The sequence below is a fragment of the Lutra lutra genome, chromosome 11 (assembly GCF_902655055.1).
Source record: "Lutra lutra chromosome 11, mLutLut1.2, whole genome shotgun sequence".
NCBI lineage: Eukaryota > Metazoa > Chordata > Mammalia > Carnivora > Mustelidae > Lutra > Lutra lutra.
In genome coordinates, this window is record NC_062288.1 from 36,078,428 (window position 1) to 36,091,762 (window position 13,335).

Here is a 13,335-nt window from a genome sequence, read left to right on the forward strand (position 1 = left end):
ATTAATATGCATGAATAGTCTCTCCTCTCTACCCAAGATTCTACATTTAATATTTTTAATTGAAGTTCTACTGTTTTATTCATTATGTTTTAGGTAAAAGAGACAAATATGGCATCTCTTCAGAAAGATTTAAGCCAAGTTAGGAATCAACTCACAGAAGCAAAAGAGAAATTATCCTCCTTCTTAGAAAAAGAAGATAAGACTGTGGTACAGGAAAACAGAAAAGTCTGCATATTAGAACCACTTCTTACTAACGTGGATAAAAGTTTGGCATCCGAGATGGAGGGGACCCTCAAGGTTAATAGCAGCAGTCAGACTCCACAAGTTCTTGTTAGAAATGTAGGAATCCAAATTGATTTACAGAGTGAGTGTTCATCAGAAGAAGTCACTGAAATAATCAATCAGTTTACTGAAAAAATTGAGCAGATGCAAGAACTACATGCTGCTGAAATTTTGGATATGGAATCCAGACATATTTCTGAAACTGAAACCTTAAAGAGAGAGCATTATGTTGCTGTTCAGTTGCTGACAGAGGAATGTGGTACCTTGAAGGCAGTGATACAGTGTCTGAGATCTAAAGAGGTATTTGGTTTTCATAATATGTGTTTTTTCAACGTTGTGTGCTTCCCCCCCGCCCTCCAATTCTTTGTTTTTAACAGAAAAAGAAATTTGGGTAATCTCTTCCTTAGATAAAATTGCAGTTTTTAATCTTTCCATTGTGTAGTCACATAATAACTTTCCACAAAGTTCTTCTGCAAATTTGGAGCACCATATCATTCCTTAACTCATGAATGACTTCTTGTGGTAAATCCATTTGGAAAAAAACTGAAGACTTTTAAACCATGGATAGTTCCATTTATTGTAAAATGTATGATTTAATTGAGTCTCTTATTTGTGTTTTGACAGCACTATAAAAGATCACAACTATTCATTGGGTCCTATTTTTATTTTTATTAAAGCAAAAGACATTATGTATTCTTCTGTGTTCTCTAATTAGGGATCCTCAGTTCCTGAATTAACACATTCTGATGCTTACCAAACTAGAGAAATATGTTCCAGTGGTAAGTTATATACATTTCTTTTTGTTTGTTTTGCTTTCTGTTTTTTGTTTTTAAAGATTTTATTTATTTATTGGACAGAGAAAGAAAGATCACAAGTAGGCAGAGAATCAGGCAGAGGGAGAGGGGGAAGCAGGCTCCCTGCTGAGCAGAGAGCCCAATGTGGGGCTCGATCCCAGGACCCTGGGATCATGACCTGAGCCAAAGGCAGAGGCTTTAACCCACTGAGCCACCCAGGCGCCCAAGTTATATACATTTCTGACATTCTTTAGTACTTACTTAAAAAGTATTTGTTTCTTTTTAATAGTCAGTGGTCATTTTCTTTATTTTAGATTCTGGATCAGACTGGGGTCAGGGAATTTATCTTACACAAAGTCAGGGATTTGACATAGCATCAGAAGACCGAGGAGATGAAGGTGAAGGTTCAACAGATTCATTTCCGAAGAAAATAAAGGTACTGAAAGACAGTCTTTTAGTGAAACTTAGTCTGTGTGGTTTCTGTATTGAACATAGCAGTTTTTTAGAACGTATATTCTCTGAAGAGAGAATTGCAAGCAAGAACGAATCTTTAGGATCTGTTTAGTGTAATTCCTGTATTTTGCAGATAATAAAGTACAATGTATTTAATAATTATTTATCTAAAGATTTTTAAAAATAGTTTTTATCCCTGGTATTTTTGAGTGCCAAAATTATTATTTTTTTTTTAAAGATTTTATTTATTTATTTGACAGAGAGAAATTACAAGTAGGCAGAGAGGCAGGCAGAAAGAGAGAGGAGGAAGCAGGCTTCCTGCTGAGCAGAAAGCCCGACGTGGGGCTCGAACCCAGGACCTGGGATCATGACCTGAGCCGAAGGCAGCGGCTTAACCCACTGAGCCACCCAGGCGCCCCTGAGTGCCAAAATTATTAATGCAATCCCAGGAGTAGAATTTATCTCTTACTTACTTTCTTTTGGCTAGATTAGTGGCTAATCATTAAATCCAAGAAGAGTATATTAGTTAAGTAGAAGGAACTTACAGGTGAGAGCTACACAAAGTCATAGACTTACATCCCCTCCATAAGAAAAAGTTAGTCAGTAGTGGTAGCCTGGTGTTTTCTTCCTACAGTGGCTCTTCCAAGTAGTCTAACTACATAAAGCCACCTTCCTTAAAATTTATATTTCTTTGTATGTCTGTCTTTGAAGAAGTTGTCAGAATTCTGGCCTTTGGGTTTTTATTTCTAGGGATTACTGAGAGCTGTCCATAATGAAGGCATGCAGGTGCTCTCCCTCACTGAGTCTCCCTATAGTGATGGAGAGGACCATTCCGTTCAGCAAGTGTCAGAATCTTGGCTAGAAGAAAGAAGAGCTTATCTCAGTACAATCTCATCTCTTAAGGATTTAATTACCAAAATGCAAGTGCAAAGAGATGCCGAGGTACTCAATATTGTGTATCTTAATAGTTTTATATGACTTTTGCTAATAATAAGGCACTTTACAGATTAATTTTTGTCTTTTCTTATATAATTACACATGAATTACTACGTATCATTTAAATGCCACAAGCCACACACTTGGAAGCAAATCCGTGCTTTACTTTTGGCCTTTACTATTTATTTTGGTTGGTAGGTAAGTATCATTTTTAGAGTTTTTTTAAAACATGCTTATTTGAAAACTGACTTTTGTTTTTTATACTCTGCTAGTTTTATGATGGTTCCCAGTCTCATGAGTGCTCCCCAGATTGGCGAGGCGAACTTTTGCTTGCTCTTCAACAAGTTTTCTTAAAGGAACGCAATGTTTTACTAGCTGCATTTCAGACTGAGCTGACAGGTCTATGTAATAAAGATGCAGTTGGATTATTAAACTGTTTGGAACAGAGAATAGAAGAACAGGTATTAAAATAAAACTTTGAAACAAAAAATGCTTTTTAATAGTAATAAGCAAGTGAGTTATAGATTACTTTTGGAGGTCTGAAAGTTAGAATTTTAACAGGATCCACTAAGAATACTGGAAAATTATTACCTTAAATGTTTTATCTTGTGTTAGAAACTAAGCAACACTGAAAATTAAGGAGCTATTCATCCAACTTAGTTAGAAAAGAGCAACAGAATAAGCCCAAAGAAGGTAGAAGTAAGCAATGGTCAGTTCTCGTTGTCTGCAGTAATTAGATTCTGTAAAGTTGCTGTGACTGCTGAGCCATTGCTACTAGAGAAAATACAGCGGGTGGGTTCCTGTGAACCCCTGGTCATGTCATTTGTCAACTAACCAATACATAATTCTGTTTTGTGTGGGTTTCTTTTTAAAGACACCTTATGTACTAGGTATCACTGATTCATTAATGTCGAACTCATGGCCAAGAGCACTATATAACTCATGCCTAAACGACGCTTATCACATATATTCTCTGCATGAAATACAGTCTTTGTGTGATGAGTAGCACTAGATAGTTCTTCATCTCTGTGCTTAGGGACCTTTTTAAGTAGAAAAGTCACCAGTAAGGAGTAGAAAAATGCAAAGAAACAAAGCACTGAATAGATGGCACAAAGGACACGTGTTTGCAATCTAAGAGATGAAAGAAAACAGCAGAATGGTACCTAGTTCCACTTCAGCTGCGCACACGCACAGCTGGCACTTTATTTTATTTTATTTTTTAAAGATTTTATTTATTTATTTGACAGACAGAAATCACAAGTAGGCAGAGAGGCAGGCAGAGAGAGAGAGGGAGAAGCAGGCTTCCCGCTGAGCAGAGAGCCTGATGCGGGGCTCAATCCCAGGACCCTGGGATCATGACCTGAGCCGAAGGCAGAGGCCTTAACCCACTGAGCCACCCAGGCGCCCCACAGCTGGCACTTTAAATATTTGCCCCTCTTTGTGTGTTTACAAATTACTGTCAAAGCACCACAAGTATCGATTCGGGGTTATAGATAAATTTTAGTGAATAGGCAGATTTGTAGATACATAATCCACATATAATGAGATTCAGCTGTAATAAAGAAAAATGAAGTTAGTGAAATGCAGTATGTTGGTACAATAGAGAGGATAAAAACTTATAAAAGTTTCTTCTTTGAAAGGCTAATAAGATAGAAACTTCCTGGAGAACTGCTTAAGGAAAGAAGTAAAGCACATTTTTTAAAGAAATGAAAATGGGACCATAACTAAAAATAGCTGAGATGTAAAATAACAGAATATTATGAATAATTTTATGTCAATTCAAAAACTTAGGTGAAATGAACAGATTTCTAGAAAAATAATCACTTCTCAGAACTCATACAGAAAGAAGTAGAAAAACCTGAAAAGACCTGTAACTATTAAAAAAAAAATTGATGGTTAACAAACTACTAACAACACTTACTGCCCAGATCTTTTTTTTTTTTTTTTTTTTAAGATTTTATTTGTTTGTTTGTTAGAGAGCGTGAGCACAGGCGGACAGAGTGGCAGGCAGAGGGAGAAGCAGGCTCCCTGCTGAGCAAGGAGCCTGATGGGGGACTCAATCCCAGGACCCTGGGATCATGACCCAAGCCGAAGGCAGCTGCTTAACCAACTGAGCCACCCAGGCATCCCTAGATCTTCATACATTCTCCATTAAAAGGAGCTAGGACTCCTTGGAGAAATGACTGATTCCTGGGCTGAAGCAGAGGGACATATAAGATGAACCAAGAATATCTTGTTTTGGTGACTAGGACTTGCTCAAAGAATGAAGGGGAGACTTCAAAAGATCACAGAAGCCAACTTGAAGGAGTTTCCAATGTCCGCATTTAGGACAACTGGAACATCATACTAAATAATGATAGTGACAGATTATAAACCAGAAAATGAAATAAGAACTCATGGATTCATACTAATATAAATAAATGGATAAAAATTCTTTCTTAAAATAGAATGCCAGAGAGTGGATAGAAGAAATGATGAAGAAAGATCACACTTTATTAAACGTCATAGTAATAACTCAAGCAGTAATTATTCAGTGGAAAACCTTACAGGTACCACTTTAATCAAGTGATCAGAATTAATATCACCAGTAATAGAACAACCAGACTGAGGAACAAGTACTTTCTCATATGAAGTATACTACCTCACTTTTGTGCATAACTGAAATCTACGCACAAGCATATATTAGACCAAAACAAATTGAGGCCACTATATATCTATCAGAATGGCCAAAATAAAAATTAGGGGAAATACCAAGTGCTGGTGAAGATGTAGAGAAATTGCATCGCATACATTGCTGAATGGAATGTAAAATGGGAGAGTCACTCTGGAGAGTGACAGTTTCTTATAAGGTTAAATATATGGATACTTACTGTATGACCTAGAAGTCATGTTCTCATAGGTGTTTATCAGAAATGAAAACTATATCTCCATTAAGATCTATACAAGAACAGTCATAGCAATTTTTACTTGTAATACTCTAAAACTGGAAACAACCCAATGTCTTTTGACAGGTAAATGGATGAACAAATTAAAGTACATCCATACAATGAAATACTACTTAGCAATTAAAAAGGAATAGACTATTGATACTCTGAACCTCTTATACAACGTTTGAAAGGCCAAAATTATAGCAATAGTGAACAGATCAGCAGTTATCAGGGATTATGACTGGGGAAAGGTGACTACGAAGGAGTTTCTTTGTGGTGATGAAACAGTTCTGTATCCTGATTATAGTGGTGATGACTAAAACCTAGGCATGTGACAAAATTTCAAAGTACTATACACCAGGAGAGTGAATGACTAATGAAACTAATGAAATCTCAGTAAGCCTTGTGATTTAAATAGAATTGTACCAATATCTAAACCTAGTTTTGATAATGTACTATAGTTATGTTAGATGTGATCATCAGAGAATACTGGCTGAAGGGCACATGGGAACTAATAAGTTTTATACATTAAATAATAGTATTATGTAGATTAATTTCTACTTTTATAATTGTACTGTGTTTGTAAGAGAATGTTCTTGTTTTTAGGAAATATATACTACAGTTCTTAGGCGTAAAGGAGCATCTGTCTGCCACTTATCTTCACACATTTTAGAAAAGAAAAATAAGGATGGGTATGTGTGTAGATACATACATATAGAGATATATATACACAGAGTGATAAAACAAATGTAGTTAAACATTTAGAGAATTTGGGTGAGTGATACATGGGAATTCCTTGCACAATTTTTGGAGCTCTTCTGTAGGTGAAATTATGTCAAAATAACAAAAAATAGTTCAAAAAATTTTACCTAAAAGAATTACACCAAGTTCAAATGGTTTTACAGGTGAAGTCAGCATACATTCAAGGAATAGCTAATTCCAGTATTAAACATATGCTTCCCATTGTTGGAGACTGGGGGAATGCCTTGCAGTTATGTTAAGAGTCTAATAATATAACCCTGTTACCAAAGTCAGTCAAAGAAAATATAAGAAAGAAAACCTATGGGCCTGTTTTATTCATGAACATAGACGCATAATTCTTAAACAAAATGCCAAACCAAATCTTTGTATATTTTTTTAGAGACACAGTCACCTTATGCTTACTCAGGAATGCAAAGGTAGCATACTATTAAAAATAACTCATGTGGGGTGCCTCGGTGGCTCAGTGGGTTAAAGCCTCTGCCTTCCGCTCAGGTCATGATCTCAGGGTCCTGGGATCGAGCCCCACGTCAGGCTCTCTGCTCGGTGGAGAGCCTGCTTCCCCCTTTCTCTCTGCCTGCCTCTCTGCCTACTTGTGATCTCTGCCTGTTAAATAAATAAACTCCTTAAAAAAAAAACATTTTAAATAAATAACTCATGTGACTCATTACTTTAATGAAGGTAAATAAAGTCTATGATCAGATGGCTTCGCTGGTGAATTCTACCAGATGTTTAAAGAATAATACCAGTCCTTCACAGACTCTTTTAAAATTAAGAAGAGAAGGGAACACTTCCCAACCCATTCTGTGAAACCAGTACTGCTCTGATTTTTCTACTTTTTTTTTTTTTTTTTTTTTTAAGATTTATTTATTTGAAAGAGAGAAAGCACATGTGAGGGGGGAAGAGCAGAGGGAGAGAATCTCAAGCAGGCTCCATGCTGAGCTCGGAGCCTGACATGTGGCTCAGTCTCAGAACCCTGTGATCATGACCTGATCCGAAATCAAGAGTCGGACACTTAACCGACTGAGCCACCCAGGCCTCATTATTGCTGAATCTTAAACCACACAAAGACATTATAAGGAAAGGAAACTACTGACCAAATACCCAATGAGAATAAAACAACCACTGGAAAAATGAACAAATGATACAAATATGTGCACAAAAAAGTATCCAATAAATGTATGAAAAGATACCCAAAATGTACTGTATACTTCATACTATGAAATACTATCTAACATTGAAAATGACTGTGAAATAGAGCTGTATGTGCCAACCCAGATGGTTCACCAACATGAAGTTCACTTAAATTCATTTAGTGAAGACAAATTATGCAAAGGTGAATACACCATATGATGCCATTTATATAAAGTTTTAAAGCATGTAAAACATACTGTACGCATGTGTGTATATAAGATAATGCACAGAGCACATGAAAATAACACCAGACTTAGAATTTGAGTATTTCTCAAGCAGGTGGTACAGAGGAAATGTTCAGGGAGTTATATAGAGGCAGCTTTAGCTGATAGGTGCTATTTTTTGGGCTGTGTACATGAGTTTTTATTATATTCTTCTCGTTTTGTTGTATGTTTGAAAATTTTCAAAGTAAATGTGAAGATTAATAATTAAAAAGTAAATCCTAATGAATAGGAAGAGAAAATTAACATCTTTCCAAAATTTCAGCATGTGCGTTCCATTTATGTTTTTGGTGGTAGTGGTTTTTTTTTTTTTTTTCTAGACTTCCTGATTGTTAGTATTATTGTCTTTATAACTCTCTTCGTTTGATTTTTTGCTTTGCATTATTATAGAATATTGAATATCAAGCAGCTATGGAATGCATCCAAAAAGCAGACAGAAGGAGTTTGTTATCTGAAATTCAAACACTGCATGCGCAAATGAATGGTAGGAAAATTACTCTGAAAAGAGAGCAAGAGAATGATCAACCAAGCCAAGGTATGCTGTATGTCAGTCTCACATGATGGCAGAAAATAAGTGAACTATCTCACTCTGTTTTCCTTCTTTGTATTATTATTCATCTAAAACACGTTTCCTTTTAGTCACATTTTCTTCTCATTCTCCTATAATGGAAATAATGACTCTGGGAAATAAAGAATTGTCCAGTTGGTTTTTAAACAGATATACACATTTCCTTTTAGTCACATTTTCTTCTCATTCTCATTATATTGGAAATAATCTACATTAATGACTCTGGGAATTAAAGGATTGTCCAGTTGGATTTTATTTTATTTTATTTTATTTATTTATTTATTTTTTTAATATTTTATTTATTTATTTGACAGAGATCACAAGTAGGCAGAGAGGCAGAGAGAGAGAGAGGAGGAAGCAGGCTCCCTGCTGAGCAGAGAGCCCGATGCGGGGCTCGATCCCAGGACCCTGGGATCATGACCTGAGCCGAAGGCAGAGGCCCCAACCCACTGAGCCACCCAGGCGCCCCTCCAGTTGGATTTTAAACATATATATTTAAAACTTAAGATGAATAGGCATTGCTTTGATTAGGTTGTTTAAAAGTAGTCCATTAAGCTCATTATCTTTTTTTGTTTTGAAATTCTTTGTGAAGATAACCACCTAAAAGAAAATGAAATCTACAATGAAAGCAACTATTTCTTTTTTAATCTTTTTTTATTGTAAACTTAAGTATACATATAGGAAAGTGCAAAATGCAAAAATATACAGGATAACATCCTTAAATGAATGTCTTTGGAAACTTTACCCATGTCAAGTACCTCAGAAGCTCCTTCCCAAACACACTCCACTATGATAGTCTAGAGGAAACCGTTATCCTGATTATTCTTTAGTTTTACTACTTATTTGTGTATTCCTAAACCATGTAAGTTTGAAGTTTTTCTGCTTTTGAACTTTATTATTCTGTATGTATTTGTATCTTGCTTCTTTTACCTCTCTATAATATTTTTCTAAGTTACTGCATTTATCTCCAGTTCATTTGCTTTTGTTACTGTACAGAATTCTTACAATTTATATATCCATTCTGTGGTTGACTGTTTGGGTTATTTCTGTTTTTTAGCTATTAAAACCAGTGCTATTCTGCACATTGTTACACTATTTTGCTGCTGCATACATAACATGAGTTTTCTGGGTGTATATATTCACGCCCAGGAGTGGAATTGCTGAGTCATAGACTACATCTTTTCACATTTATTTTGTAATCCAAAGTGGTCCTGTCAGTATATATGCTTGCCAGCTGAGTAGCTGAGTAAGAGAGTCCTGTTGCTTCACTTATTTGTTGGTAGTTGACATTGTCAGACCTTTGTTGCCAATCTTAGGGATATGCAGTGGATTGTTACTGTGGTTTTAATTGTGTAATTTTAATGTAATTTCTCTAATTACCAAAGTGGTTTCATTCATCATATCATATAGGCTAGCTGGATTTTTTGCCTTTGTGGTATGCTCATTCATGTATTTTCCCCATTATTTAGTAGGATTGTCTGTTAAAATAAATTGAGCTGTGGATGGAAATCAGTAGGGATTAAAATACAATCTAATTTTCACCAGATCTAGCGAAGAGACATTTTAGTCTTCAGTTTTGTTTGCTATCATGGCAGAAATACCTATGCTTTTACAAATTTTGAAAGTTATACCGTAGTCTCATATTTGTCATTGAACAACTAAAAATTTTACAGATCTTAAAATATCGGTGTAATGAGGTCATATATATCTTATATTTAGACGTAAGATTAATTGAAGATTATTTTTGGAGACTTGATTAGTATTATTTTACTTTATAATTATTTAAGTTAAATAGAACCCCATTGAAAATAGAGATGCATATTTATATTTGTACATCCTTAGCTTCTTCTAAGAAACAGTTTTTTTTTTTTAAAAGATTTTATTTATTTCTATGATAGGCAGAGATTACAAGTAGTTAGAGAAGCAGGCAGAGAGAGAGGAGGAAGCAGGTTCCCCGCTGAGCAGAGAGCCCGATGCAGGGCTCGATCCCAGGACCCTGAGACCATGACCTGAGCCGAAGGCAGAGGCTTTAACCCACTGAGCCACCCAAGCACCCCTAAGAAATAGTTTTAAAAGCTTACACTAGGGGCGCCTGGGTGGCTCAGTAGGTTAAAGCCTCTGCCTTCGGCTCAGGTCATGATCCCAGGGTCCTGGGATCCAGCCCTGCATCGGGCTCTCTGCTCAGCAGGGAGCCTGCTTCCTCCTCTCTCTCTCTACCTCCTTGTGATCTCTGTCTGTCAAATAAATAAATAAAATCTTTAAAAAAAAAAAAAAAAGCTTACACTAATGGGTGCCTGAGGGGCGATTGGTGGTGCGTTCAACTCTTGGTTTTGTTACAGGTCATGAACTCATGGTCCTAAGATAGAGTTTTGCTCGGCACAGTCTGCTTAGAATTCTTTCTCCTTCTCCCTCTGTGCCTCATGCTTGTGCTCTCTCTTTCTCTCAAATAAATCTTGAAAAAGGAAAAAAACTTAAACTAACATGATTGTCTTCTAAGGCCAATGTTATTCCTATCTCCTAAAATCAGTGAATTGTAATATCAAGTGATGAACTTTGATAAAATTTTTTAAGTTGAAAATACATTCAAGGTAGAATGGAGAAACAAAAGAATAAAGAATAGAGTACAACAAAAGTAGAGTAAACAAGTAAATGAGTAAAAAGTAAAAGAGTAAAAAAAGTAAACAAAAGAATAGAGTAAAACAAAAGAATAGGGTACCCCCTTAGAATCTCCTAAATCCTACTGTTAATCCAACTCTTAACACCTAGGTAAATATATTTATCTGCAGACCTTTATTAATGCCTTATGTGTACAGGTTTATATTTTTTGCAAAAGCAAGCTCCTGATGTTTATTTCTTAACATTTTTTTCATTTACTTAAGGATTTAAATATTTTCATTTGTTTTCATTGTAACAGACTTGTAGCAGGGGTTTTCTTGGTGTTTAAAGAACAAACTGTGATCCAATCTTATATGACAGTAAAGTTCCTAGAGACTGTCTACAAAGGGGTGCTAAACAAAACCAGCAAGCCATGCTCAGCACTGTAGTCATGGTTACGTACCAAACTCCTGCAAGTGCTTTGTGTGGCTCTCAATAATTATTGGCTTTTTTTAGTGTGAGCTATTGAAATTCTACTTGAGCAAATACACACTTCTGTGTATAGTATTTGTGAACACCTGGTGTTTCTTTTATTTCATGTCTTGCATTGATTAATATATTTTGTTAAACTGTTATCATTCTTATGTATTTATAGTTCTGAAATCTTGACCATTAGCACTATGAGGAAAATAGTCATGATATGTATTTTTATAAATTGGCAACTTTGACTGTAATCTTTTCACATTTGCTTTGCAACTATCTCCTAAATCAACAATCAGTTCTCATCAATAAAATAGTTATAAACCAAATTGGGTTGTAAGATTGTAATTTAAGTATTAATAATTTTCCATTTAGAGCTCTTGGAGTATAATATACAGCAGAAGCAGTCTCAGATGCTGGAGATGCAAGTGGAGCTCAGCAGTGTGAAGGACAGAGCAGCAGAGCTGCAGGAACAACTGAGTTCTGAGAAAATGGTGGTTGCTGAGCTGAAGAGTGAACTTGCACAAACTAAACTGGAACTAGAAACAACACTCAAGGCACAACATAAGCACCTAAAGGAATTAGAAGCCTTCAGGTATGTCAGGCTTCCTTATTATAAACCTATTTGGTGAAGGAAATGGAGTAATTTTAATCACAGACATTGTGCAGATCTTATAAAAGCATAACATTATACATAAAGTGTAAATAACTTGAAACTTTGTTATTTATAGGAAAAACTACAGTGGAAAGGAAAAACTCCCCAATTTTTCCAAATGATAAATTCATTAGGTATTGGCATATTCTCTGCTGTGAGTTCAGTTCTATTGGACACTTATTGCATAAGATAAATAATTTTGACTTCTGTTTTTCCACCAAGTAATTTGAAGTGATATTTATGATGTCAATAAAATTTGTGGTTCATCTACCTAAAATATACAAAATGTTTTAAAATATAATGCTTGTGAAAAGGATAAGTTGTTGGTGTAAATAGTGAGATATTCTACTTGCCAAGGACACATTAACAGTGGTGATTCCCACTGTTTTCCCTTCAGTAAAAGACAGAGGAAAATTTCTATTAATGTTATTTTAGTAAAAATAAATTGTTTACAGTGCTAAATAATAGTTAAAAGTTGTATTACTAGAAACAGTTAATTTGAAATAAACCACAGTCAGAAATCTTTAATCTTCATGTGGCTAGTATTTTCCTATTAAATAGTTTATAATATGCCTCCACTTTCAGTGGAAGTTCTTTCTCTCAATATAAACTTAGTTAAAGTGACTTTATAAAAGTTCAGTTGTCTCTCACTTAGGTTGGAAGTCAAAGATAAAACCGATGAAGTACATTTGCTTAATGACACATTAGCAAGTGAACAGAAAAAGTCCAGAGAGCTCCAGTGGGCTTTGGAGAAGGAGAAAGCCAAACTAGGACGCAATGAAGAGCGGGATAAAGAAGAACTTGAGGTATTGTTACCTTTGTCTTTAAATGTCTGTGGAAAATCCAAAACAACAGGAGAGAGAGAGTCTTGAGACTTTTCCTCTTTCTAAAATGTCAGGCTTAGACTCTACAAGGTACAGTAAGTTGTTTACCGTATATGGAATACTATTATGTTGTCTAAATATCTATCTAGGAAATGCTAATGGTGTGATGCAGTTTTGTTTTGCTACATCGAGGGGTACATACAGACTGTTCTGCTACAATGTGTGTTTGGAGAATTTGAGTTAGTGCATATACAACTTGATAAATAGCGCATCCATTTCAGTTTAACTCCAAGCAGTTTTGATTCTAGTTTTCTCCTAGGAAGGGGAACAGTGACACCTTTCTAGCAGCAGGAGCCCTCACAGTTACATTTTTTAAAAATTGAAAATGAAGCCTCTTCACTCCAAAGAAGCACAGCCCAGCCTTGCACAGCTCACAGCTCAGGGCTGGTTGTACTGCAGCCACAGGGCCCATGTTTATGGTGGCCCCACTGGCTCAGAGCTCTTCTTCCATTCACATGTGGTGCTCACTAGCTGTATGCTAAAAAACCAAGTAGCTGGCATTTCTGCCCTATAACTTTTTGTTTTGTTTTGTTGGGGTTTTGGGGTTTGTTTTTGTTGTTGTTGTTGTTGTTGTTGTTGTTTTTTGA

At 35.7% G+C, this 13,335-nt stretch overlaps 1 protein-coding gene across 11 annotated transcripts in view; it reads left to right on the plus strand.

Moving 5' to 3' along the window:
• AKAP9 (A-kinase anchoring protein 9) overlaps positions 1-13,335 on the plus strand; it is a 161,840-nt gene that overhangs the window by 130,461 nt on the left and 18,044 nt on the right. For 10 of the 11 annotated variants that reach the window (XM_047696033.1, XM_047696042.1, XM_047696040.1 and 7 more), the window contains 8 exons: positions 94-582; positions 998-1,061; positions 1,391-1,512; positions 2,280-2,471; positions 2,738-2,926; positions 7,957-8,101; positions 11,585-11,804; positions 12,520-12,670. In XM_047696033.1, coding sequence (XP_047551989.1) covers positions 94-582; positions 998-1,061; positions 1,391-1,512; positions 2,280-2,471; positions 2,738-2,926; positions 7,957-8,101; positions 11,585-11,804; positions 12,520-12,670 — 1,572 coding nt within the window. The remainder of the gene's footprint in view (positions 1-93; positions 583-997; positions 1,062-1,390; positions 1,513-2,279; positions 2,472-2,737; positions 2,927-7,956; positions 8,102-11,584; positions 11,805-12,519; positions 12,671-13,335) is intronic. The other variant, XM_047696043.1, reaches the window with a different exon arrangement.